The 27,975-nt window shown below is 43.6% G+C and overlaps 1 protein-coding gene across 1 annotated transcript in view; it reads left to right on the forward strand.

The window, feature by feature from the left end:
- Positions 1–818: 818 nt before the first annotated feature.
- Positions 819–27,975, forward strand: part of LOC136677369 (extracellular matrix organizing protein FRAS1-like) — a 177,743-nt gene continuing 150,586 nt past the window's right edge. The window contains exons 1-2 of the mRNA XM_066654892.1: positions 819–940; positions 4,682–4,713. Of these exons, the coding sequence (XP_066510989.1) occupies positions 871–940; positions 4,682–4,713 (102 nt within the window). The 5' untranslated portion in view covers positions 819–870. The remainder of the gene's footprint in view (positions 941–4,681; positions 4,714–27,975) is intronic.

Raw genomic sequence — 27,975 nt, forward strand, 5'->3', positions numbered from 1 at the left:
TCATTTTCAACCTTAAGAGAACGTTGATTAGACGGCAGTCATTACGTTATTTCAAGGTTGAATCAACGGCTAAATGTTTACTGGGTAGTGGGGCTTACAAGGGTTGAACACGGCCTAGTTGGGTCAAGGCAGGTATTGGGTAAATGTGGGCAGCCAACTAACTCTACAAGGTTTTGATATAGGTATTTTGGTTGTGTACAAACAAGTCCTGCCTAATATGTAGCTTGTGGATTTCCATGACAAGTTACAAGGTCTTTAATATTTGAAAGCGCAAATAAATGTTTTATTATAGCCTTTAAAGACGTCTGGTTCCTATCAGTGCTACTGTAACCAACTCTGAAGGGGCAAGGTTCTCTAAAAAACGGAACCTTTCACCTCAACAAGAATGGAGGATGTTGTGTAAATCTAGACCCGAGTATCATACAGATGTGTTGGAAAATTGGAGGAATTCCCCTTTAAGTAGCTCTCCTGGGCTGTGTAGTGAATGGAGAAAGGGGGGCGTCCTCTCAGAGCAACTTTAACCCAGCGCTCTGTGGGAAACCTGCACTTTTCACTCTGTAATTACCGCAGGAGCCGAGGACGAGGCGGTTGTTTCCTCACAATGGCTCTGGGCTCTTAAAACCGCGGATTTGGTGAAGTTTTCTCTTTCGGTTTGGGGAAGTTTGCCGTAATAAACGGGTCTGTCTCTCTCTCTCTCTCTCTCTCTCACTTCTCCGTCCAAACACCATCTATCTGCACATCCTCGGACCATCACAAACCCAGCATGGTGTTTCGAGGTCTCTGTCTCTTGTTTTCGAACTAAAAATCCGCACGATTCAGTTGTAATTTCTCCACACTGGATTAACAGAGGGACGCTGTGCTGAAGTGAGGATGGCTGTGGTGGGGATTTTTGTCCCGCTTTTTACTCTTCTGTTCGCCACAGTTTCTCAAGGAGTCCGAGGTTAGTGAAAAAACATCCAGTATTCTTATAGCACAATTAGCTAATTTAACAACTCAAATATTGTTTCTCGGTATTTCCAAGCCCTGCAAACTTGCTGTTCTCTCTGGACTAGGTTAATGTAAATTTCATGTAAACGCTGAGACGTTTCTCCACAGGAAAAATAAACTCTCACAATTTTAAAAAGCTTGTGAACACTCTTCCTAATCTTTTCCTGCCAGTTTGTGGACACACTTTGGTCTCCATAGAAAAGCAAAACACCAAGACCCTCTGGAGAAATGTTACATGAGCATAATAAGGTCATGCTCAATGCCCAGCGTCGGCCAGAGGGGTCTAAGAGCTGCCATTGCTGCCATTGGGCTGTGGAGCAGTGAACCTGTGTGCTATGGAGTAACTGAGCACCATCCAGTACCTCTGGGTTGAGCTGGGGTGCTCACTAATGCCATCAAATATTCACAGAAATGTTCCAAGTTGGTTGTAGCCTTCCCAGAGGAGTAGAAGCACTTTTAGTAGTAAATAGGGTTAGCCCTCTATAGCATAATACACTTTCAGAAGAAGTTGTTCCGAAGGTTGGTATCCACAAACTTGGCCCTGTACGCTACTGAACATCTGAATGTACGTGTTCACAACTGTACTACATTTTATTGCACTTTAAACTATGCTTGGAGTAACATGCCTCACAGTCCCTGTGGGGAAAGTGTATTTACAGTAGGGACACCCCTGGTGGAATGGCTCCTTTAGTTGATGCTCCTAAGTGAAAAGAATTTATTTGCTGAATGGAATTGGAAATACAGCTGAAAGGTTTTCTGTTCAACACTGAGACTACAGTTGTATTTTGTAATAATAGTTTCAATAAATTAACATATACCTGTTTTTATAAGACAGCCCAGTGTTTGTTTGCCTCTGATTGATCTAACTCTCTTAAATAAAAGTTAAAATCCCAATTAAAAACTTGTTAAGACATTGTTGATAATGTAGGCTTTTGCAAAACAAACAGGTTAGTGTCGCAGTCACACAGCTCCAGGGGCCTGGAGGTTGCGGGTTCGAGTCCCGCTCCGGGTGACTGTCTGTGAGGAGTGTGGTGTGTTCTCCCTGTGTCTGAGTGGGTTTCTTCCGGGTGACTGTCTGTGAGGAGTGTGGTGTGTTCTCCCTGTGTCTGCGTGGGTTTCCTCCGGGTGACTGTCTGTGAGGAGTGTGGTGTGTTCTCCCTGTGTCTGCGTGGGTTTTCTCTGGGTGCTCCGGTTTCCTCCCAGGATCCAAAAACACACGTTGGTAGGTGGATTGGCGACTCGGAAGTGTCCGTAGGTGTGAGTGTGTGAGTGAATGAGTGTGTGTGTGTTGCCCTGTGAAGGTCTGGCGCCCCCTCCAGGGTGTATTCCCGCCTTGCGCCCAATGATTCCAGGCAGGCTCTGGACCCACTGTGACCCTGAACTGGATAAGGGTTACAGATAATGAATGAATGAATGAACTTTGGTTTACAAAAGTGTAGGCAGCTTTTGGCAGAAATCATAGCCTCCAGATATCTGCTGTATACAGCTAACAATATTTACCCAAAAATAAAAGCACACTTCAGCTTCAGAGTGATTCATATGTTATCTTGAATGGATATAATATTTAGATGATAGTTTCTATAATATTTGAATATAGGGACTATGAAGGTCAATCCATACTTCTTTAAGTAGTTCAGAGTTGATTTTGATGCATGTCTAGCGTTGTGGTCCTGTCTCACTGACTCTGTGACATCAGCTTTCAGCATTTGCTGATGTTTAGTAGAGTCCTATCTTTCCTGTTCACTCTTTACCATGCCATTTCCTTTGAAACTGGCTGCCAAACAACCCCAGAGCATTATACATCTACCCCTCCATGCTTAAAGGTTGGGAAGGTGCTCGTTTGTAATACTTTTATTGCCTCTGAACACATCTTTGGAAACAGTAGCTGAAGGGGCCTTTAGGGACCGCAGAGTTCAGTTTTTGATTCATCAGACCACGGATTTATGCAATGAGATCATTGTTATGGTTTTCTGTAACAGCTACAACATTGCAGTCTGTGCCAGTGCTGCACTGTCTTTCTGTATGTCACTGACAGAGATTTGGGGTCTTTGCTTTGCACACTTTCATTTAAACTGGTGATTCAAACATGTATGTTTTTAAATGTGTAAAAAAAAAAAAAAAAAGAACTGCAGATTTTTTTCCCTTTTCAGTGCTTCACACAGAATCGATTAGTTACTCATGTCAGAATTACATCCCCAGGCAAAGAAAAATCATGGCCCTCTCTATGTTGGCATCTTCTTATGGAGATCCGGCTTTAATTTTGAGTGCTAGTCTGTCATTTAGTCATGGTTATTTTCATATATGCAACACAGGGTTTGGAGCCTCTGATTGGTTTAGATTCAGTTATATAGAAGCTAGAGCGTCACGGTGGCGCAGCAGGTAGGTGTCGCAGTCACACAGCTCCAGGAGGTTGTGGGTTCGAGTCATGCTCCGGGTGACTGTCTGTGAGGAGTGTGGTGTGTTCTCCCTGTGTCTGCGTGGGTTTCCTCCCGGTGACTGTCTATGAGGAGTGTGGTGTGTTCTCCCTGTGTATGTGTGGGTTTCCTCCTGGTGACTGTCTGTGAGGAGTGTGGTGTGTTCTCCCTGTGTCCGCGTGGGTTTCCTCCGGGTTACTGTCTGTGAGGAGTGTGGTGTGTCCTCCCTGTGTCTGCGTGGGTTTCCTCCGGGTTACTGTCTGTGAGGAGTTTGGTGTGTCCTCCCTGTGTCCGCGTGGGTTTCCTCCGGGTTACTGTCTGTGAGGAGTGTGGTGTGTCCTCCCTGTGTCTGCGTGGGTTTCCTCCGGGTTACTGTCTGTGAGGAGTGTGGTGTGTCCTCCCTGTGTCTGCGTGGGTTTCCTCCGGGTTACTGTCTGTGAGGAGTGTGGTGTGTTCTCCCTGTGTCCGCGTGGGTTTCCTCCGGGTTACTGTCTGTGAGGAGTGTGGTGTGTTCTCCCTGTGTTTCCCTGTGGGTTTCCTCCGGGTGCTCCGGTTTCCTCCCACAGTCCAAAAAACACACGTTGGTAGGTGGATTGGCGACTCAAAAGTCCGTAGGTGTGAGTGTGTGAGTGAATGTGTGCATGTTGCCCTGTGAAGGACTGGCGCCCCCTCCAGGGTGTATTCCTGCCTTGCCCATTGATTCCAGGAAGGTTCTGGACCCACCGCGACCCTGAATTGGATAAGGGTTACAGATAATGAATGAATATAGAAGCTAAATATCCACATTCTTTATTTAGCACTAGCTCACCACTATTATTGTGAAGAACAAATAATAGATCCATAAATGGTAATAGAACACCTCTGTGGATAAAGTCTTTTGCTTTTAGTAAAGTCTAGAAAATCCTTCATAAATACGACAGTTGTTCTCAACACAATCTCTTGAGCTAACAGGAGTATAAATGCTTTAAAATGACACACCACGGCCAGTAAAGTAGCACTTTATTATCAGTAACCACTGTTATGACCCTGTGTCTCTAATAGGACTTGGCCAATGGTCAATATTCATCAAGTTTTAGACTTATTTTTATCACACATCATAAAAAGGCAAGGGGAAATAGCCCCGAAAAAGAGAGAGTTAATCGTCTGTGTTGATAATGTCCACTTTTGAAGCCATTTGAGATTCAAACTGTTAAGTTTTATTAATGGACGCAGTGAAAGTGAAGATTTGAACAGTTGTTCTAATACTGATTTACTGATTCTGTTTTCTTCTCCATCTCTAGGAGCGTGTGTCTATCAAGGGGCGCTGGTAGCGGTACGTATTGATTTATCTCATTACCTTGGCCCCAATCTGGTTTGGCGCTATCTCCTGACAGTTATTCTAGCTCAGAGTCATATTTCTGCCCCATTTACTCACGCCGGACTTGGCGGCTTTAATAATTCAGTAGTACATTATCGTGGCACCGCCTCGAAGGCTGTGGCCTGATAAAGTATCAATCAGAGCAGACCGTACAGCTACTGGAGATGTGGATGAGCAGAAGTAGCTCATGAAAAAATGAACAGTCACAGGGCTTTGTGAATGTTAATGGGGCTTAGAAAGTGGCTGGATCAGGAAGTTTGAGAAATGCTTCGTTGTCTTGTTGAGGGCCTTCCTCTGAAACATCTTGTTCGGGATTATACTAAGAAGTGAGAGAGCTTTCTGCAAGTTGGAGAACGTGCTTTGCTTCTCGTATGGCTTCGTTTGCAGTTTGGTGAACCTCTGGGTGACTGTCTGTGAGGAGTGTGGTGTGTTCTCACTGTGTCTGCGTGGGTTTCCTCCGGGTGACTGTCTGTGAGGAGTGTGGTGTGTTTTCCCTGTGTCTGCGTGGGTTTCCTTCGGGTGACTGTCTGTGAGGAGTTGGTGTGTTCTCCCTGTGTCTGTGTGGGTTTCCTCCGGGTGACTGTCTGTGAGGAGTGTGGTGTGTTCTCCCTGAAAATATGCACAGTTATTATGCAAATATCCAACTAATCACCACAGATGTAGATATAAAATAATATATTTTCATTTAAAAAATCAATAAATGAATGATATAGCTACATAGTTTTGTCCTGTCCCTACATTGTCTTGTTGTTTGTAATTTTCCAAGTAATGTTTGCCTGTTTGATATTGTAGTAAAATTATTCTTTTAAAATGCCATCTGGCCCCCAGTGCATTCTGAGATTTCAGTCTCATTTCAGTCATTGATTTGTCATTAAAATTATTCATCAGCAACAACTGGTAGTTTCTTCTGGGGAGGGGTGGGAGAGGGTACGCATGACTTGGCTTTTAAAAGCAGTCTGACACTACACACCATGTTTTCACCAGCTTGTAAATGGTGGATAATGACAAATCCCAACTTTCTGGCACTTTGCAATTAGAGCCGTTGTAAAAGCACAGCAACCCATTCTCACCCATGTTGCCTTTTAGATAACTGATAGCTTCCACAACCCGTGGTATGTGCTTATAATGCTCTCTCCATGGCCTCTGTTAAGGCTGAGAAGGGTTTGTGGAGAAAGAAAGAGGGATAGAGGGGTAGGATGATGGAGGTGGACAGGTGGAGACATGCTCACACACACTCTAAAAAGAGGCCCTTCAGAGTTCAAAGAGAAAAGCTGCCCAAACACCTGGAGAACGAGCCAGTTTGAACCAGGGGGAACAACAGGACAGTTGGGCTCATTCTGTCCATAGACTTTGGCCATTAGCACTACTAATAAAACTATTAGATGTGGTTTGTATGGGTTTTCCAGCACCTCACAGGCAGAATACATGTGATTTGTCACTTGCTGGGTGTTTCAGATTGGCTTGAAATAGTAGTCATAAATGAAAAAAATGTTGAAACCTCATGGCCAAACTAATCCCTTGTCCATGTCTTTGTTTCTATGTAGTTCCAATGTGTTGTATTGTGTGTAGTGTCTCAGCAGGAAGAGAGCAGTCCTGTAAAGTAGACTTTGACTTGGTAAAGCAGAGCATTTTCTGGCAGCCTTTACAAACATAATTTATGAATGCACTACTTTTCTGGCCTTCAAGACTTTCAGAAAAAAGAGGGGTGTTTTAAACGTAACCCAACAAGAGCAGAATTATTTAGTGGAAGCTGTGTATCCTGATGTCCTGAAACTGTGCCCCGTGGATTTGGAAGGGAAAGAAAACATGCTGACACCAGTAAAAACTTCCAGGGGCTTTTTTATTGAAGAGGGTTGGCTAAATGCATTGACCACAGGTGGGATACCCTGACCCAGAGGAGGGACAAGTATTATTAATATCTCTCGAAGCTCTTCTTGCCCTTTCTGTAATGCAGTGCACTCTTACAGTACACCACATCCAAATATATCGCTTGTGCTCCGGGGCATGAATTCTTGGCATTGCAAGTAGTTCTCCTTGACGAGATTGAAAATCTAGGGCACTTTCTTTGCAAACAGAACTGTCTAAACAGAGGCCTGCTGAAATGACGCACACGAGCTTGCATTGGAGGGCATGTGGTAATCAAAGATAAGATTTCCACACTGTCAAAAATCAGTTTCTTCCAAACTTCTCTGAAGTTTGCTGATTGTATCGTTTAAGAGTAGCCTTGTGATGGACATGGGACGTTTCTAAACATATAATAAAGATCTATAAGGAACCCAAACCGGGCGGCACGGTGGCGCAGCAGGTAGGTGTCACAGTCACACAGCTCCAGGGGCCTGGAAGTTGTGGGTTTGTTTCCCGCACCGGGTGACTGTCTCTGTGAGGAGTGTGGTGTGTTCTCCCTGTGTCTGTGTGGGTTTCCTCCGGGTGCTTCGGTTTCTCAAAAACCGTGGCGGTTGGTGACTCAAAAGTGTCCATAGGTGTGAGTGAGTGTGTGAGTGTGTGTGTTGCCCTGTGAAGGACTGGCGCCCCCTCCAGGGTGTTTTCCCGCCTTGCGCCCAATGATTCCAGGTAGGCTCTGGACCCACCGCGACCCTGAACTGGATAAGGGTTACAGATAATGAATGAATGAATGAAGGAACCCAAACCCAGTTTGCTACACCCTCAATATGTCGCCCTTGATTAAGATTTGGGGTCAATCCCATTTAAAATTTTACTCCTTACCCTTGGTTTTGAGTGTTATTTTGCCCCTTGGAACTGAGTTACAAGTTGTAGTGGGTAAAAACTCTCATATGGACAACGCTTCAAGAGCCTGGTACATTGTCAGAGCACAATAAAGGGCAGCACTTCTGCTGTGCTCTGCTCCCAGTCTGTAGTGATATCAGAAAAATGCTGCAGGACTTTAACATAGTTCAATTTAGGGCATCATATACCTTCAAAAGTTGTCGACAATTCTATGTTATCAGCCACTCCTAACTCTCTGAGATATGAAGCTGAATTCAGCTGCTTATTGGGCGGCTTGTTGTTCAGAACATTCAGTTACTCCTTAAATTTTGAGGTAGCCACAGGTGCTAAAATTAATTGCTTTACCACTTAATGTGGAACTGGAAATTTACTCGCCAACAATTGAGGCAATAACAATAAGTATAATAAGATAATATAATGGGCGGCACGGTGGCACAGCAGGTTAGTGTCGCAGTCACACAGCTCCAAGGACCTGGAGGTTGTGGGTTCAAGTCCCGCTCCGGGTGACTGTCTGTGAGGAGTTGGTGTGTTCTCCCTGTGTCTGTGTGGGTTTCCTCCGGGTGACTGTCTGTGAGGAGTTGGTGTGTTCTCCCTGTGTCTGCGTGGGTTTCCTCCGGGTGACTGTCTGTGAGGAGTGTGGTGTGTTCTCCCTGTGTCTGCGTGGGTTTCCTCCAGGTGACTGTCTGTGAGGAGTGTGGTGTGTTCTCCCTGTGTCTGCGTGGGTTTCCTCCGGGTGACTGTCTGTGAGGAGTGTGGTGTGTTCTCCCTGTGTCTGCGTGGGTTTCCTCCGGGTGCTCTGGTTTCCTCCCACAGTCCAAAAACACAGGTTGGTAGGTGAATTGGCCGTAGGTGTGAGTGTGTGTGTGTTGCCCTGTGAAGGACTGGCGCCCCCTCCAGGGTGTATTCCCACCTTGCGCCAAATGATTCCAGGTAGGCTCACCGTGACCCTGAACTGGATAAGGGTTACAGATAATGGATGGATGGATGGAAGATAATAAGATGCCTATAGTTCATTCATTCATTCATTATCTGTAACCGCTTATCCAAGTCAGGGTCGCGGTGGGTCCAGAGCCTACCTGGAATCATTGGGCGCAAGGCAGGAATACACCCTGGAGGGGGCGCCAGTCCTTTAAAGTTTAAATTTGTAATTGGTTGGAGAGCCCATATTCATATCCCAGCTTTAACAATATGCACATTACAAAGCATTGTGATAAACACATTATATGTAGTGCACCCCTACTCTCTAAACAGCTGAAACCCAGTTCATTTATGGACAAACAAATATTTGAGGACATTTCAGAGTCTGTAGTTTGTTGTTGTTTGGTGTTGTTGGTTACCAAATATAACGGGTGAGTATTGCTTATTTGCATTATCTTGGTCCTTGGACGACAGACTGGTTTGGTTCCACAGCCAAGAAGTTCCTGGAAGTCTTTAACCTCACAGTGTTTCCTTGGGTGGTCCAGCTTAGCATTTTCTAACACATTAACCTGTAGGCACTGACTTCATTTTGGCCCACTGAGCATATGAGAGATTTTCTCTTAGATTTGACTGATTATACCTTTACTTTTTAAGAGCCATAGACATAGTCTGTTATCAAGTCTTTAAATTTAGATGCAGGAAGCGCTGTTCTTTAAAGCAACTTTGAGTTACTTAGTGACCAGTGCATTAGTTCAGTTTGCCATTGGCCAACACAGAATTTGCTTAGCAGACAAACAACAAACAAAGCGAGCGGAATTTTCTTCTTCCTTAGGCTGGTCCTTCTCTCTCTCTCTCATCATTTGCTTTGTTTGCCAAGAGGTTTTTTGCTTTGTCTCGTAGTTCCTTCCCACTGCTAAACTCACAGCCATTAGTAAAGTATGTGTGTGTTCGGTCTCGACAGTGGAGAGGTCTCTAATCCCGTTTGCACTTTGCCCTCTTTAGTACTTTTTTTTTTTTCCAAGCCTTTCTACAAATGTGTGCATGTCTACTGTTACTGTGTGCATTTAAAGGCTAAGCACCACTTAATGGACCTCCATTTCACATTATTTTAGTTACTGACATATATAAGTATGAATTAAAATGAAAATAGCAGCTTAATTTGCTTTAAAACCGACAATTTTATTAAATTGACGGAAAAGCGGTTAATTCTCGCTACGGAAATTCTTGAACGCGACCGTGACGTCACTGGTGAACAACAGCTGAACAACGCCGCGGTAAAACACCGTTATGACTGACTGTTATGACAGTATCTAGCTAAATAACCAACATTATTCATGACAATAGCCTAGCAATAAGCTAAACTCAAATTTAGAGGTACCGTTATTCTTGTAAATGTGATCGAAGTCGAACTCGAATTCATCCGACACTATAAACCTCCGTAATACAGCTACATAGCCGAGTATAATCTGAGCCACTGAGTTTAGCAAGTCAAGCTAACGTTAACTAACACCAACTAAAACAGGCGAAGTGAGTGTCCTTACCCTGTTTACCTCCATGTTACAGAGGCTCTTGAACACCTTTCGTTGGTGTCCTTACATGCCCATATTGTTGGAAAAGCGCCAGTGAATTGAGCTACAGATAACGGAGTGAGCGGATGGTCCTTTCCAAAGTGCCCGTTTAAAGTGGACAAATTTAGTCCATTTTCTGGATATTGTGGGATCTTTGGGCCATTTGTGCACAGATGTCCCACTGTACATCGAATGATTGCAGCCAAAAACAACACACCTTTTCGTCATTGTGCATTAAATTAAGTGCAACTTCTAGAGTTGTTGTCCACCATCTACGTCACAGGCAAGACGCCTATTAGAGTTTCCGAACACCGTTGGGGGGGGGGGGGGGGCACCAACGGTCTTTTAAACCTTATTCCTTGAATTAGTAAGAAATAACATGTTTTCTGACTATCAATAAACACAAGTTAGGAATTCAAATTCCACTGTATTTATTTGTTTGACACTTTCATATCACTGGTGCTCACGTTCTTAATGTGTTTGAGACCATAACTTGGTTTGTGCAGAGGTAGGGGCTGGTCCACAGTTCTATAGAGTGAATAGCCCTATTCCACCAATGACTAATGAGAAGACGTGTCCAAACTTTTGACTGACACTGTACATTATTTCTTTGTGAATATAGTATATTACATTAAAACACATATGTGTAGTTTATTTACTCTAATCAATAATAGTGTATTGATCTGTGGCAGTCCTGTTAGTGTTAGTGCATGGTGGGTGTATGTGATGAATTGACCAGTTTGTGTAGGTATAAAATACTGAGCCCTTTAAACTGACAGTGTTATGAACTACATGGATGATGACATTCGCTCTTAAACCTGTAAACACAGTGATAGCTGTGGAACTTCTGTTGTAGAGAAAACTCTAGAGAAGTGTGGTTATCTTTAGCTGTTCCCGATGAGTGTTTCTGTTCCATTTTTGAACATGGCTGATAGCTCCCTCTGTGAATACCACGGAGATGGATGATGTCAGATGGCAGAGAGCTGGATGGCCGCCTGAGGGAATTAAGATCCAGACCAGGCCTGTCTTTGCTTTGGTTTCCCTTCCATCTCTCGGATTATGGTTCTTGCTCATGTTCTTCCTTGTTCCAGCAGCAAGACAATAAGTTTCCAGGGTGGCCCGCTGCAGACAGCAGTGTTGGAGTGGTATGTTTCCCTGGTAACCAGGAGGTCTCTGCATATCAATAACCATATTTTAGGCCAATCTCCAAACTGATAACAGTGAAAATTACGGAAGTAAATCCCATCAATCTACGCTTTGTGGAAGCTTTGTATGTGCAGGGTGAAATGCGTTTTATGGAGTGATTGCTTGATGTATTGATATACAAGCTTCAATCACAAAGCTCAGTGCAATCCCTGATTAAGTGACCATTAGTAGTTGCCTGTCTGTTATTTGTCCGAAGATGTCTGGCTTGAAATATGGCTAAATCAGGCCAACACCATTCTCGTACAAATAATTACAAATGTGCCAAGTCACCCACAGTCCCATTGTGATGACTGCTAATGACAGATTTTACCGAACAAATAACATATTTCATTAGAGTCTGATCTGCAAGGAAATGGCCACTGAGGTTTCTAAACAATGCACTTAGCATATTAAAGCAGGAACAAATAGCTTGAATTCTTCAGGGTGTTTCGGAGGGAGGGTTGCACCTAGCTGTAATGTTGTCCCAACTGCTGTCAACATTTGCTTATTTGCATTTTCTTTTTGCTGCTTGTAGACCACCAGGATGTTCCTTGTACTTTTTTTCCTTCTTTAAACATTAAGTGTCAAAACTTGTTGTGGTTTGGTGTTGTGTTAATATTTGTGGAGGATGTACAAAAGTCACAGTACCTTTAACAACGGTACAGAAGTAATGGGGCTTTAAAGGGGAGGTTTAAAATGCTCAGGTCAAATGCAAAGATTTTATAATTGTCCCATGCTCTCGTCTGAGTCTCTCCAGTCACAGCACTGGACCCAGGTTTATGTGAGAGAGCAAACATTATGTTAAACGGAGTAAAACAGAAACAAGTTAGGAGTGAACAATGGCTCATTACCGTTCTAAGAGAAAGGCTCTGAAAACAGTAATTCTGAACATGGCGTTTAGACTGGAGGAGAACTAGGGGCGAATGGTGCTGTGTTGTATGGTTCTTTTAGTATTATACCACAGGTAGTTCCAACCCTGCGATGTGATTGGCTGAGAGATGTGCCAGAAGTGCCAATGTTACACGATAAAGGCACTCTGACCGAAGCTCTTCAGGTATCACTACGCAAAATACATGTAACCTAGCAACGACTTACAAGACAGAGCTGTGCCTGGACTTTTTCACCCAGTGGAGAACTGGTTCATTTTCTGTTTGCGCATTTTAAAGTACCGTAAAATTAAGAGTTATGGCACACGGCACCATTATCTGTTTTCTGATAAACAAAAGAAAATCGGAAATATATAAAAGTAAATTGCTACGTCTGTGTGGTTTCAGTGATTGTGTTTAACTTGAATCGAGACTTGTCTTTTTTCTCCACTGTTCTCATTCACCAGCTCAGCAGCACAACTCTGGAGCGATACTCAAAAAGACTCACTTTTAACTTAAACAGACAGAACTTGCCTTCGTTTAGTGTATGATATATATCACTAGGATCTGAATCCACTGTAAACAATCGTTAAACCATGGCGTTTTATTGACTTGATGCATTTATCTCTGGTTCTGTCCTGATTTAGACGGGTTTAACGTCGCACAAGTTAAAGTTCGCTGAAAAGAGCAAGAAGGAATGTGTGACGGAATGGAACTATATTTCCTCGTGGAAGGTTGACAAACAAATAAACACATTTTCCTGGTCTTCTTTATGTTAAAACCTAATAATAAGCGGTGATAACGAACTGTGGTATCATCGCAATAATACACTCGAGGTTTGTGCTATAACGTGAGATTTTGGCACCGGTGTACTGAGCTCCACTCCCTCTCGTGTATTATTGCCTAATTATGACCTAAGCATGTCAAAGATGGTAAATGTAGACCCCAGAGGACTATGCTAACTTGTGGAAAAGGGGTAGGATATGAAGGTTAAAAAAGTTTGGTCCAAAACAATACTCAAGGAAATCATTCTGTTCAAGCCCGACCCAGTACAAATTCCCCTGTGGTCCAGAGTTGACCCAAGCCCAAACATCAGCCAAGACCAGAAATGTATTAAGATTTCAGTCCTAAACTAACGCAGTAATTCTGTTAAAATTCGACCAGATTGTAGTTGAACTACAGTCAAGTTCTATCTAAAAATATACCCCTGCTTGTGTGTAAACCTCAGAGCTAAATACTGTTACATACTGTGTTCAGTGAAAATAACACCAAGTATAATGATATCCAGTGTCAACAATTGGCCTTAAATATGCACTTTATATGAGGAGAAAAATGCAGCCAGAAATCATTTGTATGCAAGGAACTGATGCAACACATCACAGTCCCTCACAAGATAAATGCATCCTTTGATTAAGGCTAAATTTATATCAGAGGGAATATCTGATGAAACATTTCCGTTCCACATTGAACTCTTCGGGAAACATTTGCATAGACCCTGTGTATTTTTGACCATGGTTTAAAGCCCCTCCCTGCCAAAGATAGCAGCCACAGGGGATTGAGAACGGGGACGCTTTCAAGCAGGCTTAAGGGATAGAATAGTGCACAATAGGGGTTTGAGGTTAAGTGAGGACAGCGGAGGTGACTGACCCCATATACCATTATGAAACATTCTAGCTGAGATTACGTACGTAATGAGTAAAACATGGGTGGCACAGTGGTGTAACAGGTCCAGGGTCGCTCCATGGACCTGGAGGTTGTGGGTTCAATCCCCACTCCAGGTGATTGCCTGTGAGGAGTTTGGCGTGTTCTCCCTGTGTCCACGGGGGCTTCTTCCAGGTGCCTCGGTTTCCTCCCACGTGCCAAATATCACACGCTTGTAGGTGGATTGGCGACTCAAAAGTGTCCCTAGGTGTGAGTGAATGTGTGAAAGTTTGGTATTGGACCTGATCACAGCAATATTTTTCTGATGTTTATTGGCTTTATTGGGCTTAATCTTAAATCCAATCCTCTGTTTCCACTTGGCAACAAGCTTTAACTCCTCCTCCTCCTCGAGCTGGGCGTGACCAATGTGAATATTCCCTCCAACACCGATGTTTCTAAAATGTAGCACAGTTTGTAAATGTTGTTGTGATCTGACTCTGCTGGACACCGCAGTCGAGTGTCATCACGTCTGCCTTTTCTGTAGCCATCATTTCAAATTAAAAGCCATAAAAGTCCAGCAGTGACTCTGTCAAAGTCTTGGATTGCGACTGGGAACATCGAGTTTTAATTAATATTAATTTTGTTGTGGTGCACTTTCTCTATCGAGATTATTCACGTTCATCCTTGTACATAGCCTTTAGTAAGAGGTTCATGTTCTGAATAATATCTTTTTCTAAACACTCCAGTACATTGTATATGCACCTAAAATTACAGGTAGGGCAGTCATCATTATCTATAATGGGGAGCCAAAGGGGATCAAAGCTTGTGCTTGCATGAGCCGAGTGCTCACTGAAAGGCTATTTCAGCTGAGGACTGCAGGGCTGCTGTAGAGTCCCTGCTTCTCGATGCACTTAAGAGTGTAATAATACCAAACAATTACACCTGTCCTGGTCTCCAAGCCACACAAGCCTTTGGAAGTGAGCATGCTTTATCTCATCCGCAGGAAATAGCCTTTAGACAAAACTCTCTCATAAAGCACTGTATCAGCAAAGACTGCCTCCATTTGTGGCAACGGTGCACAAGGTAAACAAGCCCCAGGCCCTTCACTGTCCCACATCATTGATCACCGCAGCCCAGGTGTGGCCTCGTTAGCAAACTTTAGCTGAAAGGCCAGGCCTTTAGGAAGTCTGTTACCCTTCTCTGTATTCTCCCAGCCAAAATGTGTCTTGGGTTTCTGGAGTTAGACGAAAGGCAGCAGCCACTTTTAATCCAATCTACTTTAAGCCTAGTGTCAACTAAACTGGATAACAACAAGTCAACAACCCTACAGAATGAACAAGTCAAACAAATCTCACCTACAAAACAGAGGGGGTGGTCGGATGGGGTTGGGAATGGTTTCTAAGCAGTGATTGGTTGGGTGTTTTGTCGTGGGTGACACTCTTACAGTCAGAGCGATAGACTGAGGTTTGATTCCCCAATCAGGTAAACACACCGTTCATTCTACAATTACAGACTGTATCTCACCTGTTGCTGTGCATACTTTGTTAGCCCCCTTTCTCCCTGTCAGTCAGTGCTCAGGAACCCTACAGAGCAGGCATGATTTAGGTGAAGGTGAGGTCAGATCAGGTGGACCAACAAGGTAGGTGTGTCCAATGAGTCGACACAGGGCTTAAAATCTCCAGCGGCACTGCTGTGTCTGATCCACTCGCACCAGCACAACTGCGGGGGTCCTGAGCACTGAAAAACAGGGAGAAAAGTGGCTAACAAAATATGCAGACCAGCAGATGGATTACAATCCTGTAAGGGACCTGGAACTGATAAAATTGATAATGAATGTAGACACAAGGTAGGTGTAGCTATTAAAGTGAGCGTTGAGTGTAATTGAGAACATAGATTCCAATTCTATCTGCTGGGCCAGATATAAACCAGTTTCGACCCCAGGGCCACACTTGACACCCTTTCTATAGCACGTCCTTTCAAGGGCTTGAAACTGTTTCTGCATCAGTCTGGTTTCTCTGCCCATCACCCTGAGAACAATCTTTTTTTTTACTTGGCACCACCAAGCTCTCCACTCTCTGAATAATGCATTTTGTGAGGTGTTCTCGATTGCCTATGCAAGGGGCATAGTGCCGCAACACTGCTGCAGCTAGGCCAGAATCAGATATCCCTTTGAGATTTCATAGAATCGCCAACCCAAAATAGACTCCCAGATGAAAGGCTTGGACAAAAGTCACCCCCAGTGGTTCATGCTTTTTCTTTTTTTTCTTCCCCTCCTCCTCTACTGTAACTTGATCGCATGTCAAGTGGAATGTACTGTGATGGACCTATACACTCAACTCTTGCTGCACTTTTTTCTATTTGCCTTTAATGTCAGTTGTTCTGTGGCCTGATGGCTCTGCGTTGAAAGGAATGCCCTTGTTCTTGGTCCGTCTGTCTTCAGCCTGAGGTCGAGGGCTGGCTAAAGGCCAGGCGCCGTGCAATAGCTGATGATTTACACGTTGACGAATCGGCCGGCTGAGCAGTGCACATTCTCTTCGTAGTCCTTATCTGTATCTCTTTCTCTCTACATCTCCCTCTGCATGCCTGTTTTTTTGTTCTGTCATCTGCCCCGGCATTAAAAGGAACGCTACAATTAGCCTCTTCAGGTTCCGGTTTATTACAGATGTAATGCAGCGTGTTGTTACTGCGGCAAAACACCTGGATGAGATCTTCTCCTTCTGGGAAAAGGGACAAACTGTAATTTGGAGAGGAAGTGCTCTAAGAAATGAAGTTGAAGAGAGGGGAGAGGAACAGATTTTTGTCCTTTAAAGGCTTGTCATAAGCAAGCACACGTCTGTCATTAGGTCAGGCTCACAGTCATTTCACAGGCATGCTGGGAGAATATTGTTGTCCGTACAGGTGAGGGAAAGCTGCGAAGCTCTCATTGGCACTGTTATTTCTTGGTGTTGTATTAGCATTGCATATTTTAGCACTTCCTCTAGAAGGTGTTAGGCATCCACACTGTAGCAGTGCATTCCCAACACTTAGAAGACATGAAAAATCTTTGAATAAACCACAAAAAGTTGTCTGTATATGTTTTGTTCTGGTTTTTAATTTCCCCTATATACTATGGGTGAATTACATTTCTTATTTTTAGCCCTACCACTCGTTTTCCGGTATGATCTTGTTATTTGGAACTTAGTTTCAAGGCGTAGTGATTAAAATATTCCCCTAAGAAATGGGACGATCCTTCAGGAGCCTGATACGTCAACAAATCAACAGTCCCAGGCTACTAGCGGTGACACTGCTCTACCAGTCTGCAGTGATATCAGAGGAGCACTGCTGGACTTTAGTTAAATTTAGAGCATCATATGATGTCAGAAGCATTTGACAATCATATATTTTCATCCACTCCCAACTCTTCCATGATATGAAGCTGAATTCAGCTTCTTATTCTGTAGCTTTTTGTCTGAATCTTCCAGTTCCAACTTAAATGTTGCAGTAGCCACAGGCAAGAGAATGTAAATGATTCACAATTTAACATGGATTCGCTAACTACCGAGATATCAGTATATTACTAGCAATGTTTTATGCTTGTTATGGAGCAATCAGACAGTAAAACAACTTTACAGTAAGATAATACCATGCTATTATTTAAAGGGAAAAAAGTACTTCAATTTTTAGGTTTCTTTTTTTTTTCAATTACACAGCCATCTTTTTGAAGATTCATAAAGGTATTGACAACACTCTGTTTGGAGTGTGTGTTCTCCCTGTGTCTGCGTGGTTTTCCTCCGGGTGACTGTCTGTGAGGAGTGTGGTGTGTTCTCCCTGTGTCTGCGTGGGTTTCCTCCAGGTGACTGTCTGTGAGGAGTGTGGTGTGTTCTCCCTGTGTCTGCGTGGGTTTCCTCCGGGTGACTGTCTGTGAGGAGTGTGGTGTGTTCTCCCTGTGTCTGCGTGGGTTTCCTCCGGGTGACTGTCTGTGAGGAGTGTGGTGTGTTCTTCCTGTGTCTGCGTGGGTTTCCTCCGGGTGACTGTCTGTGAGGAGTGTGGTGTGTTCTTCCTGTGTCTGCGTGGGTTTCCTCCGGGTGCTCTGGTTTCCTCCCACAGTCCAAAAACACACGTTGGTAGGTGGATTGGCAACTCAAAAGTGTCCGTAGGTGTGAGTGTGTGAGTGAATGTGTGTGTGTTGCCCTGTGAAGGACTGGCGCCCCCTCCAGGGTGTATTCCTGCCTTGCGCCCAATGATTCCAGGTAGGCTCTGGACCCACCGCGACCCTGAACTGGATAAGGGTTACAGATAATGAATGAATGAATGAATGAATGTTTGGAGGGTGCTTCTGAAAAATATAATTTTGATGGCCATGCCACCCCAACTCTTTGCCCTACCCCTCTATCCCAACAAGGGTTGAGGCACCATACCCGTAGGCAAACCGGAGGGGTAGAGCTAAGTACCTAAGTAGGTGAACTCGGATCCTCACAGCACCTTTTTAATACAGTAAAGAGATATTTTTTCTGAAAACAATACTGTGATCATAACAAATAACTTTTCATTCAGTTTACGTTATAATAATAATATATCCCCTGTTCCACTTAAGGACTGATATCTGGTGCTGTTTGATAGTTTTGGATCTGATCAAGGAATTTCTTCACTCATTTTAAATGAGCAACGAGTGAGAAATAATTAATAACAACTGGTAGCACTGTGACTTCTTAGAGTGGATTTAAAACAGTGGCAGATTCACTAGATATCTAAGGAAATGTGTGCTCTACTGAAGTAGTAGTCCTCTTTTTATGTGGAATGATATGTTGCTTTAGGCTAAATGCTGTGTGTTACCTGGTAATGACCTCTTCTCTTCTGTAATAAATTGACCGACTGAGTGTGTGTGTGACCCAGACACCTTCCTTCACACATTTCCACGATCTATTCCTAAGCATATTAAAAATGGTTCTAGAATATTTCAGCCATGTAAATTGGCTGCATGCATATTCAGCAGTGTAGTGAACACCATGACAACTAAGGAGACTTTTCTAGGAACTACACAAGAGGACAAAAGCCAAGAAACACATTAAATATACACCTTTTCCAGTGTTATGCAAGCTGTTCTCTACAGTTCATCTCAAGTCCTGAATGGAGTTTCTTTGTAGTAATGTAGTAAACTTTATGGTGTCTGTTGTTTGACTTGCTGTCAGGAAAAAGTCTTGTATATCCATTATTGTTATTTATTTCCACATTCTTTCACAGAGGAAGTATCATAGTCTGTGAGGTGAATACAAGATCATTATTCCTGGTTAAAAACTTTACCCAATACCCTGCCTGGGGCAACTGTGGACTTAAGGTTAGACACTGGGTGGTCACTGGTTCATTGCCCAGGACTGGTAGGAAACATTCATCCAGGGTGAAGTGACCTTGAAGTGACCACCCAACCCCCGAACTGCTTCCCAGGTGCCATGGCTGGCAGCCCACTGCTCTGTGTGTGCGTGTGTGTGTGTGTGTGTGTTTATCGCCCATAGTGTATGTGGCTAAAACATTGCTCACTGGTGTGTGTTTTTGTGTTGATTTTCACAGATTGGCCTAAATACAAAGGATCAGTTTTTTCTTCTTTTTCATTTCTTCTTCTTGGTGAAAGTGCCATGTGGCAGCTGGTTTTGACACTGTGAGAATATACAATGATAAAACAATAAGTAGAAAGAATGAAACATGTCTTTTAGGGTCTAGTTTGAAGGAAGTTGACTCAGTAAGTAAGTGCCGTTATGAAGCTTATACATTAATCCATGCAAGTTTTATTCCAGGCGGGACAGTGGCGCAGCAGGTAGTGTCGCAGTCACACAGCTCCAGGGACCTTGTGGAGGTTGTGGGTTCGATGCCCGCTCCAGGTGACTGTCTGTGAGGAGTGTGGTGTGTTCTCCCTGTGTCCGCGTGGGTTTCCTCCGGGTGACTGTCTGTGAGGAGTGTGGTGTGTTCTCCCTGTGTCTGCGTGGGTTTCCTCCGGGTGACTGTCTGTGAGGAGTGTGGTGTGTTCTCCCTGTGTCTGCGTGGGTTTCCTCCGGGTGACTGTCTGTGAGGAGTGTGGTGTGTTCTCTCTGTGTCTGCGTGGGTTTCCTCCAGGTGACTGTCTGTGAGGAGTTTGCTCCGGTTTCCTCCCACAATCCAAAAACACACGTTGGTAGGTGGATTGGCAACTCGAAAGTGTCCGTAGGTGTGAATGTGTGTGTGTTGCCCTGTGAAGGACTGGCGCCCCCTCCAGGGTGTATTCCTGCCTTGCACCCAGTGATTCCAGGTAGGCTCTGGACCCACCGAGACCCTGAATTGGATAAGGGTTACAGATAATGAATGAAGTTTTATTTTAGAATAAATGCAACAGTTGCAAACATTCAGTAGAAACAAAGAAAAAAACTTACTAAGACTTTGTATAAAATAAATCACGTAAAAAAAAATAAACTACCACAAAACTATTCTCTTCCTCCACAGACCCCCTTTCCATCACACTTACTGCTGTGTGTAAATGACTCCCGTAATGACTCACGTAACTGCATGACGTCTTCGCATATACAAGTCAATATATCAACATTTTTTTTAAGTTGTTTTAAAATGTACACCTGTATGAAAGGTACAATATGGCACAGCCCGAGTGGGAACCGATCCGTCTTCAGTCAGGACCCCAGCTCACAGTTTAGATGGTGAGGTCCATTACAAATGATGTCGGCATGACAACTAGGGAGGGATGTACAAGTATTTAAATATTTTAATCATTTATTTGAGGGTATTTGTTTTGAACACTTTTTGTACACATCTTTGTGGTCTAAACAACAGACTTTTCCTTTGTGAGGGTTCCTTGGGATGTATTTAGAACAAAGCCACTTTAAAAAAAGATGGCTAACTCATTAACTCAGATTAGAAACTACATTAACTTTGTTTAGTTGTATAGACTGTAGAGTATGACCGACGTACAGCCAACACTACTGTGGAGAATGATGTCATAATTGGAGCTGGATATCATAATTCTGTTGTATTTTTAGCTATACCAGAGTGAGAAGGAATGTTGGTTTAGTTAATGTTCAAACTGGGGAAAACAACCCAGTGACTGTTGGTCTGGCCATAAGCAGCACATATGTCCCTGAAGTGTTACTGCCTTTTAATCACGGACTTGGCTTGACTAATGAACGCTTCAAAGTTTGTAAGTTCAGACGGGCTCTATTCATGTGCATTGTTATGGATTAAGCTTCATTTAAAGGGCTTTTCGTTCCCATTGTGATTTGTACCCCCTTTAGAAACTCCCCCCGGGCCTTGGACATTTCACTATGAGTCACCAGTCACATTCAGGCTGTAGGTCAGGGCCTAAACAGAGCTTTAACAAACAGGCCGTTCCACTCCCTGCCCCGGAGACACACCATAACAAAGCCAAGCTAATGGGTGCTGTAGGCTTAGCCTTAAGCAGGAGATTTCCCGCCTTTTTTCCATATTAAAGAAAGGAACCAGCTTTAGCTTCTCTGAGACCTCGCTCCTCCATCAGCGGACCATGAAAAAGAAGTGATATTAGCTCGTCCAGCACCAACCAACTACCCCTCGGCTCCACACCCAACCCCCTTCACCAGGACCCTTGTAACAGTCTTTCAGAAGAGGTTAACCATGAGGTCACCAACAGTAACTACTTCTCACTTTAAAGGGGTGTATAGGTTCTTTTATTCAGTTCATCAGTCAAGTCAGTGTCTTGGTTTTGCTGCTTTGGTTTTGCGCTACAAGCTGAAGAGCAGCTTGAAATTTACCTGTACTTTTTAATGGGTTTTTATAGATAACAATAGCCACGTTTATATGCAGCCTGATAATCTACTGTAATAGCTCAATCGGAATAGAATATGTCCATGTACACACCTCAGTTGAAATAGAGTAGTCTGAACGAGGTCATTCACGATTGCATTTTCTATCCGATGAAACCATTTTCTAATTTGTTAAATAGAAGAATAATAGACATGTAAACACTTGTATCCAATTCCACATCCAATCGGAAAGCTTATGTACATTCTGTGCATGAGCTGAGCTTGTACAAGGCAACAGCAGCACGCATTATCACTAGTCTCGGGGTCATATGGTGTCTGTGGGGGGCCCAAGATTATCTTTCATCAACTCCCATAAAATCATGAAAGACTGCCGTGCCACAATTCTGCTTCCACTCAGAGTCTGTGAGTTTCTTCAGTGCTCATCTCTTCCACTACTCAGAAGGGGTTTTGAGGCGAAATGAAGCTTTCTAACTCCAGAGGAGGAAAACTTTATTTTAACGAAGCAAAAACACAACCGATCCCTGCCTGAGTATGTGCACAAGACCACTCTCTTTTAATCAGATTGGTCAATGGAGTGTACATGATGTAAACACATCGGTCTGCATCTATTTGAGGATTGGAGGAAGTCTTTGCATGTAAATGTAGCCACTGTCAGTGTCATACGGAGACTGCAGAAACATGTCTTTTAACTATGAGCTTATGTAGGGTTTAGCAGAGATGGAGAGCAGATACAGAGAGAACACACCACACTCCTCACAGACAGTCACCCGGAGGAAACCCACGCAGACACAGGGAGAACACACCACACTCCTCACAGACAGTCACCCGGAGGAAACCCACGCAGACACAGGGAGAACACACCACACTCCTCACAGACAGTCATCCGGAGGAAACCCACGCAGACACAGGGAGAACACACCACACTCCTCACAGACAGTCACCCGGAGGAAACCCACACAGACACAGAGAGAACACACCACACTCCTCACAGACAGTCACCTGGAGGAAACCCACGCAGACACAGGGAGATGGAGCCCTGGAGCTGTGTGACTGCGACACTTCCTGCTGCACCACCGTGCCGCCATTTCTTCACGTTAGAAACCTTTATTCTGAAGGAGTTAAAAAATTTTAAAGATAAGAGGTAAACAACTTGAAATTGTGTGGCCACACAGCTCCTGGGTCTTGGGGCAGTGAGTTCAATCCCAACCTCAGGGCACTGTATGTGGGTTGTGTGTGTTCTCCCTGTGTCTGCGTGGGATTCCTCTCACAATTCAAAAACACACTGGTAGATTGCCCACAGGTGTGAGTGTGTGTGTGACTGTGAGTGTGTGATGTTCTGTGATGGACTGGTGCCCTGTTCAGAGTGTGTCCATCCCTTGCACCCAGTGATTCTGGATAGGCTTTGGAGTTTTTTGTTAGTCTATAGTTATTTATCAATTATTCAACCAGGAAGTCCCTTGAGATTATTAGCTTTTCCAACCTTAGACTCACCAGCTGCCCCCATAGTTTTATCACAAAACTACAGAAGTAAATTCCAGACCCGTGCATGTCTTGGCTGATTGACTGTCTTGGGGTAAAGAGGAAAACTGTGTTTACTTGACCTTTGAGCCATTTCTCTAAAATACAGTTTCAGTGTAGCAGAAAATGCAGAGAGACAGAGAGACAGAGAGACAGAGAGACAGAGAGAGAGAGAGACAGAGAGACAGAGAGAGAGAGAGAGAGAGAGAGAGAGAGAGAGAGAGAGAGAGAGGAGCTAAGACTTGAGCAAGTTAAAGTAAAAGGAAAAAGATTCATGGTGGAACCCACCGGGGGACCCTCGTCCTTATTCTCCACCGCTGGGTTGTGTCTGAATGAGAAATGTGCCTTTTCCCAAGCAGCCGCCAGCCTCCAGCTCAAAATGGCACATACCTTTGTCCTGTCCTAATGGCCTCTGTGGTGAGATGGCTTTTGTCATTGAATCAGGTTCACAATTCATGAGCCAGGCTTCCACAACGCTAGTCTGGTCTAAGGAGAGATAGGAAAGGCTTTCAGTCATGGGGTCATAGGACAGGATCTGTTGTCAGAAATATAGCTTTGTTAAATGATCAAGTCAGATAAGGGGGTCTTGCACTGGGTTGTAATGGTTATATCACCCTTATGAAGATGTTTCTACTCTGTTTTTGGGATCTGGTGCTTGTAACAACCTACTACTGTGTTGTTTGCAATAATAATCTGCTGTACATTGTTCTAAAATTACAGGATAATGTCTGAAAAGTAATTGGTATGAAAGGCCCCTTGAGGGAAACAGAGGCTTGTCAGATTAGGTTTGCTGATTAAGAATAAAGGCAGTTTAATTTCAAGGCACTACTCCAAGAGGTCACATCTGAAAGAACCTCAGAGGGTGCACGAATGCCTTCATTAGATTAGTTACAACACAGACTAATCAGGCAACAATAATAAATAACCTTGAGTACGTGGTTCACCTGTAACCCGATTAACTAAGAAAAAAGTACAAGCACATTTCAGTACTTTTTCCTCTTAAATAGAAACTTATTTACAATAATTAAATAATTCTGATGATGTTTCCTCACGATTTGCGTGCTCTAAACTGGTCTAATGTCTTTAAATTAAAATTTACAGTGTCGGTCAATGGGTAAAAAACAAAGGGTCTCAGTCACTAGGCTAGGCTTTGTTTCTCTCTGCTCACAAGAATCTGTTTTTTTCCCAACACAACCTCTAAATGTTAGAAAGCATGATCCAAGATGAAGATGTTGCTTTATTTCTGCACCATATATAGGTCATACTGTCTTATTTTTGCTAGAGATTGAACAGACTCTAAATTCAGGAGAGGGCTAACTGCATGAAAGTAAACGCAGACCTAGCAATACAAACTAAACAACTCCAGTAACAAATGAGTTTCTGTGGTAATTTAAACAGCGAATAAGACACACAGACCAGTTAAACTTCAGTCACGTGCAAACAACAGTCGTTTTGTTCCCTCAAACATACTGTTCCACCTTAAAAATACGCTGAACAAAGCTTCTGAACACATACAAAAGAGAGAACAGAGTTTCCTCACATTGTAAACACTGCCTTCAGTGCTCAGCTCTGATTTTGACAGGAAAACTTTGGCATTTTTCAAGGCAAATTTTCATCATCCGTAGAACTGCATATCATTCGTTCCACATGTGTCTCTTTCTGATCTTCTAAACAGCCACGACAAGAGCGCATCCTTCAAATTAGCCGAATTTGGCAGATCAGGGCCTTGTTGTTTACTTTCAGTCATGCGTCTTAAAGGATGGGGGAGGGGAGCGCAGAATGCTAAAGATATGGCAAACCCAAAGGGTAAAGAATGGGGGCCAGAGTTTTTTTTTTTTTTTTGAAAGCCTTCCGTGCGGCTCCCACAAAAGAGATGGCCGGGGATGAGTTATGTGTGAAATCCCGCTACGTTGAATTTGACAAGCTGCCATGAATGAAGCCATTGTTGGAACCTCCAAGGGAGTTGACCTTGTTCCAAAACGCCCCTTCACTGTCTCCGTCCGCCCCCATTGGCTTTGGTGCCGTCTCCTTGCTTTTCACCGAGGTTCAAAGTGACAGAGGACTCTCGGATGCCTGCGCCAATCATAAAGGACCAGAAATGCAGTATCATTGTCCATGAAGGACCACTGTAGTGTAATTCAGGGCTTGATCCTTTAGTTTTGGCTGCGTGAGATAGCTTTGATCTACCAACAGAATTCACAATGTTATTTACACCAAACACTAGCTGTTGTAGTAGAAATTTCATAAAGGGAAAGGAGGGAAGAGATGGCTCAGGGATTCTCCTGCTGAGCTCTGACCTTGTTTCTGGTCTGGCTTTACTTCTGTGAGCAGGTGTCATTGCTTCAGTAAATTAGATGTCTACACAGGGGCATAAAAGTGTGGATATGGGTCAGGTAGAGGTCCATAATAAAATGTTTGGGTGTGTTTGAGGTAATAAGGTTCTAATTTGGTATACAGATGTATTGTATAATTATTTTTCCCTTTAGTAAAGGTGTTAAGCCTATACAATAACAGTAATGGAGCTATGTGGTAGATTCTCCTGCTTTCCTGAATTTCTGAGGAATTTGAGAGATTTTCATTCATGGATATCTTATAAAAAGTGTACACATGATGACATCTCAGTCTCACCTGGAATCATTGGGCGCAAGGTGGGAATACACCCTGGAGGGGGCGCCAGTCCTTCACAGGGCAACACACACACACACCTATGGACAATTTTGAGTCGCCAATCCACCTATCAACGTGTGTTTTTGGACTGTGAGAGGAAACCAGAGCACCCGGAGGAAACCCACGCGGACACTGGGAGAACACACAAACCCCTCACAGATAGTCACCCGGCGCAGGAATTGAACCCACAACCTCCAGGCCCCTGGAGCTGTGTGACTGCGACACTAACCTGCTGCGCCACCGTGCCGCTCTAGAGAGTAGCAGATAGCATTAAATAAATCATAAATATGCCTTTGCTAGTTACTATGTTTCTAGGGTTATTAATAAAACAGATACTCGCTATCAAAAGCTACCCTCTCGCAAAACCACCCCGTATATTTCTGAGCTCCACGAGACAATTAATGTTTGGCTTTATTGGAATATTGGCACTACTCCAGCATGCCATCTGCACCGCTTGTGTTTCTGTGTTTTAGCCAGACGCCACAAACTGCGCGAGCCCTAGCGTGAATAAAAACATGTCTGAGAAGACGCTAACATCACATTACATGCAAACGCACCAGCCTGTCTCCTTGGATATAACACAAATGTGGAATTCAGCTGAGGGACAACGTAAAAAGAAGTTAAGTAGCAATGTTAGCAGAGCTAGAAGTGTTTCTGGCTTGGCTGCTAGGGCTGTGAAGTGATGCCAGAGGCTTGCTGGCAACTACTTTGTGTGACCAGGCTGACTAAGATGCCTAAAGTTCTCTGGAGTGCTGCCATTTAGCCGAGCTGTTTTTGCTCTAGGGACCTGAGCAATGTGTGACGCATGCCAGGTAACAGTGGCGCTGCAGCTCAATCACGGCGCCATGCTCCACTGGCTCCTGAACTTCTGAACTCTGGCACAAAGGGCACTTGATTTACCTTGAAAGTGTTGTGGTTTGGACTCTGGAATTGTTATTATAGTCATTCCATTACTTAAACATCTAGATTTGGACATTGTATGACCAAACAGCCAAGGTGATAGGTATTTTACTTAATATATATTAATATGCTGAAAGCTCGATTCTCAGTGTTTGGCTGAGGAAGAAACCTTGAGACCAACCAAAACCCCAAAGAGGGACCCATTTTCATCTGATTTAAGCTGCAGTAGTAAAAAACAGAGCAGTAATTACAATGAGCATGCTGCAGTATAAAGTGTTATGCATGTTTTACATGGCGTATGGTTGATTGATGTCATTTTCACTGTGATTTCTAGTTTGTTCCATCAACAAAAAAAAATCTTTCTACATTGACTTCCTCTCACAATAAGAAGAATATTTTCTTTCTCCTACAAAGTTACTAGTTTGAATATACGTGTTTTCTTTGGACAGCAATGATATATAACATATGTTGTGCATATCATTTTGCTGTTTTACTGTTTTTCTTCTCATTTATTGTTGTTATAAAAGTGGTTACTGCTGTTTCGCTGCTGCTACTGCCTACTTTACTAACCCTGTGAGATACCTGAGGGACTGTGGAATAAGATTAGGTTCTGTTTTGTGGGTGTTGGCCCAGTGCTGGGACTAGCTATAATGCCAGTCCATTTTCCACATTTGAGGATCAACATTTAAATATATTCATTGTTTTTTGACCAGTAACCATGAAAATAATTAAATGTTGCAGCAGTTGTGAATCCCTCGCAGCCTTTAGCTTTCCCACAGTGAGGCGCCTAATGGAGATATTGCATTTGGAGGAGTTATAAACTTGATGTGGTGCATTAGCAAAGATAACTCTCAGAGCCTGTCCTCCTACTGCTGTCTCTAACCCTTTTCTGTGCGTCTTTGTTTGGAGCATCAGTTTACTCTGTGCTTATCTTCAGTGGCTCTGTGGGGGAGGAGCCGGGAAGGTCAGGAGTTTCTACCTCCTCACCATGATTCACCACACACCAAAACACACAGTAATTAAAGCTTGCTCCGACAAACTGCACCGGGGAGGTGATCTCAGGGGAGCTGCGTTCCTGTAGCGCACCTCATCCGGGGGGAGGGGGCCACGCCACTCCCTCCAGCGCCTTTCAAATAAGTTCTGAATCTTTGATAGAGCTATTAGCAGCTAGCAAGTTTGCCAGAGATCATCTCAGACAGAAAAAAGAAAAACTTCAAAGTGTCCCCTTGAGGTCTGACTGAATTGTAAGGTTTGGTATATCAAACAAAAACCTCCTACTCAGCTCCTTTTATCCAGTGTTTGCTTAAGGTTTCGCACAAGCCTTGACTTTACCATCAGCTTGGGATTGACAGTATACACTGCTGTGTTCACTGCCACAGATGGGTTAATTATTATTACATGTCCAAAAGTATGTGCACACTTGCTTGTGCAAAGTCGCCTCTGAAACATTGGTAT

The sequence above is a fragment of the Hoplias malabaricus genome, chromosome X2, assembly GCF_029633855.1.
Source record: "Hoplias malabaricus isolate fHopMal1 chromosome X2, fHopMal1.hap1, whole genome shotgun sequence".
Lineage (NCBI taxonomy): Eukaryota > Metazoa > Chordata > Actinopteri > Characiformes > Erythrinidae > Hoplias > Hoplias malabaricus.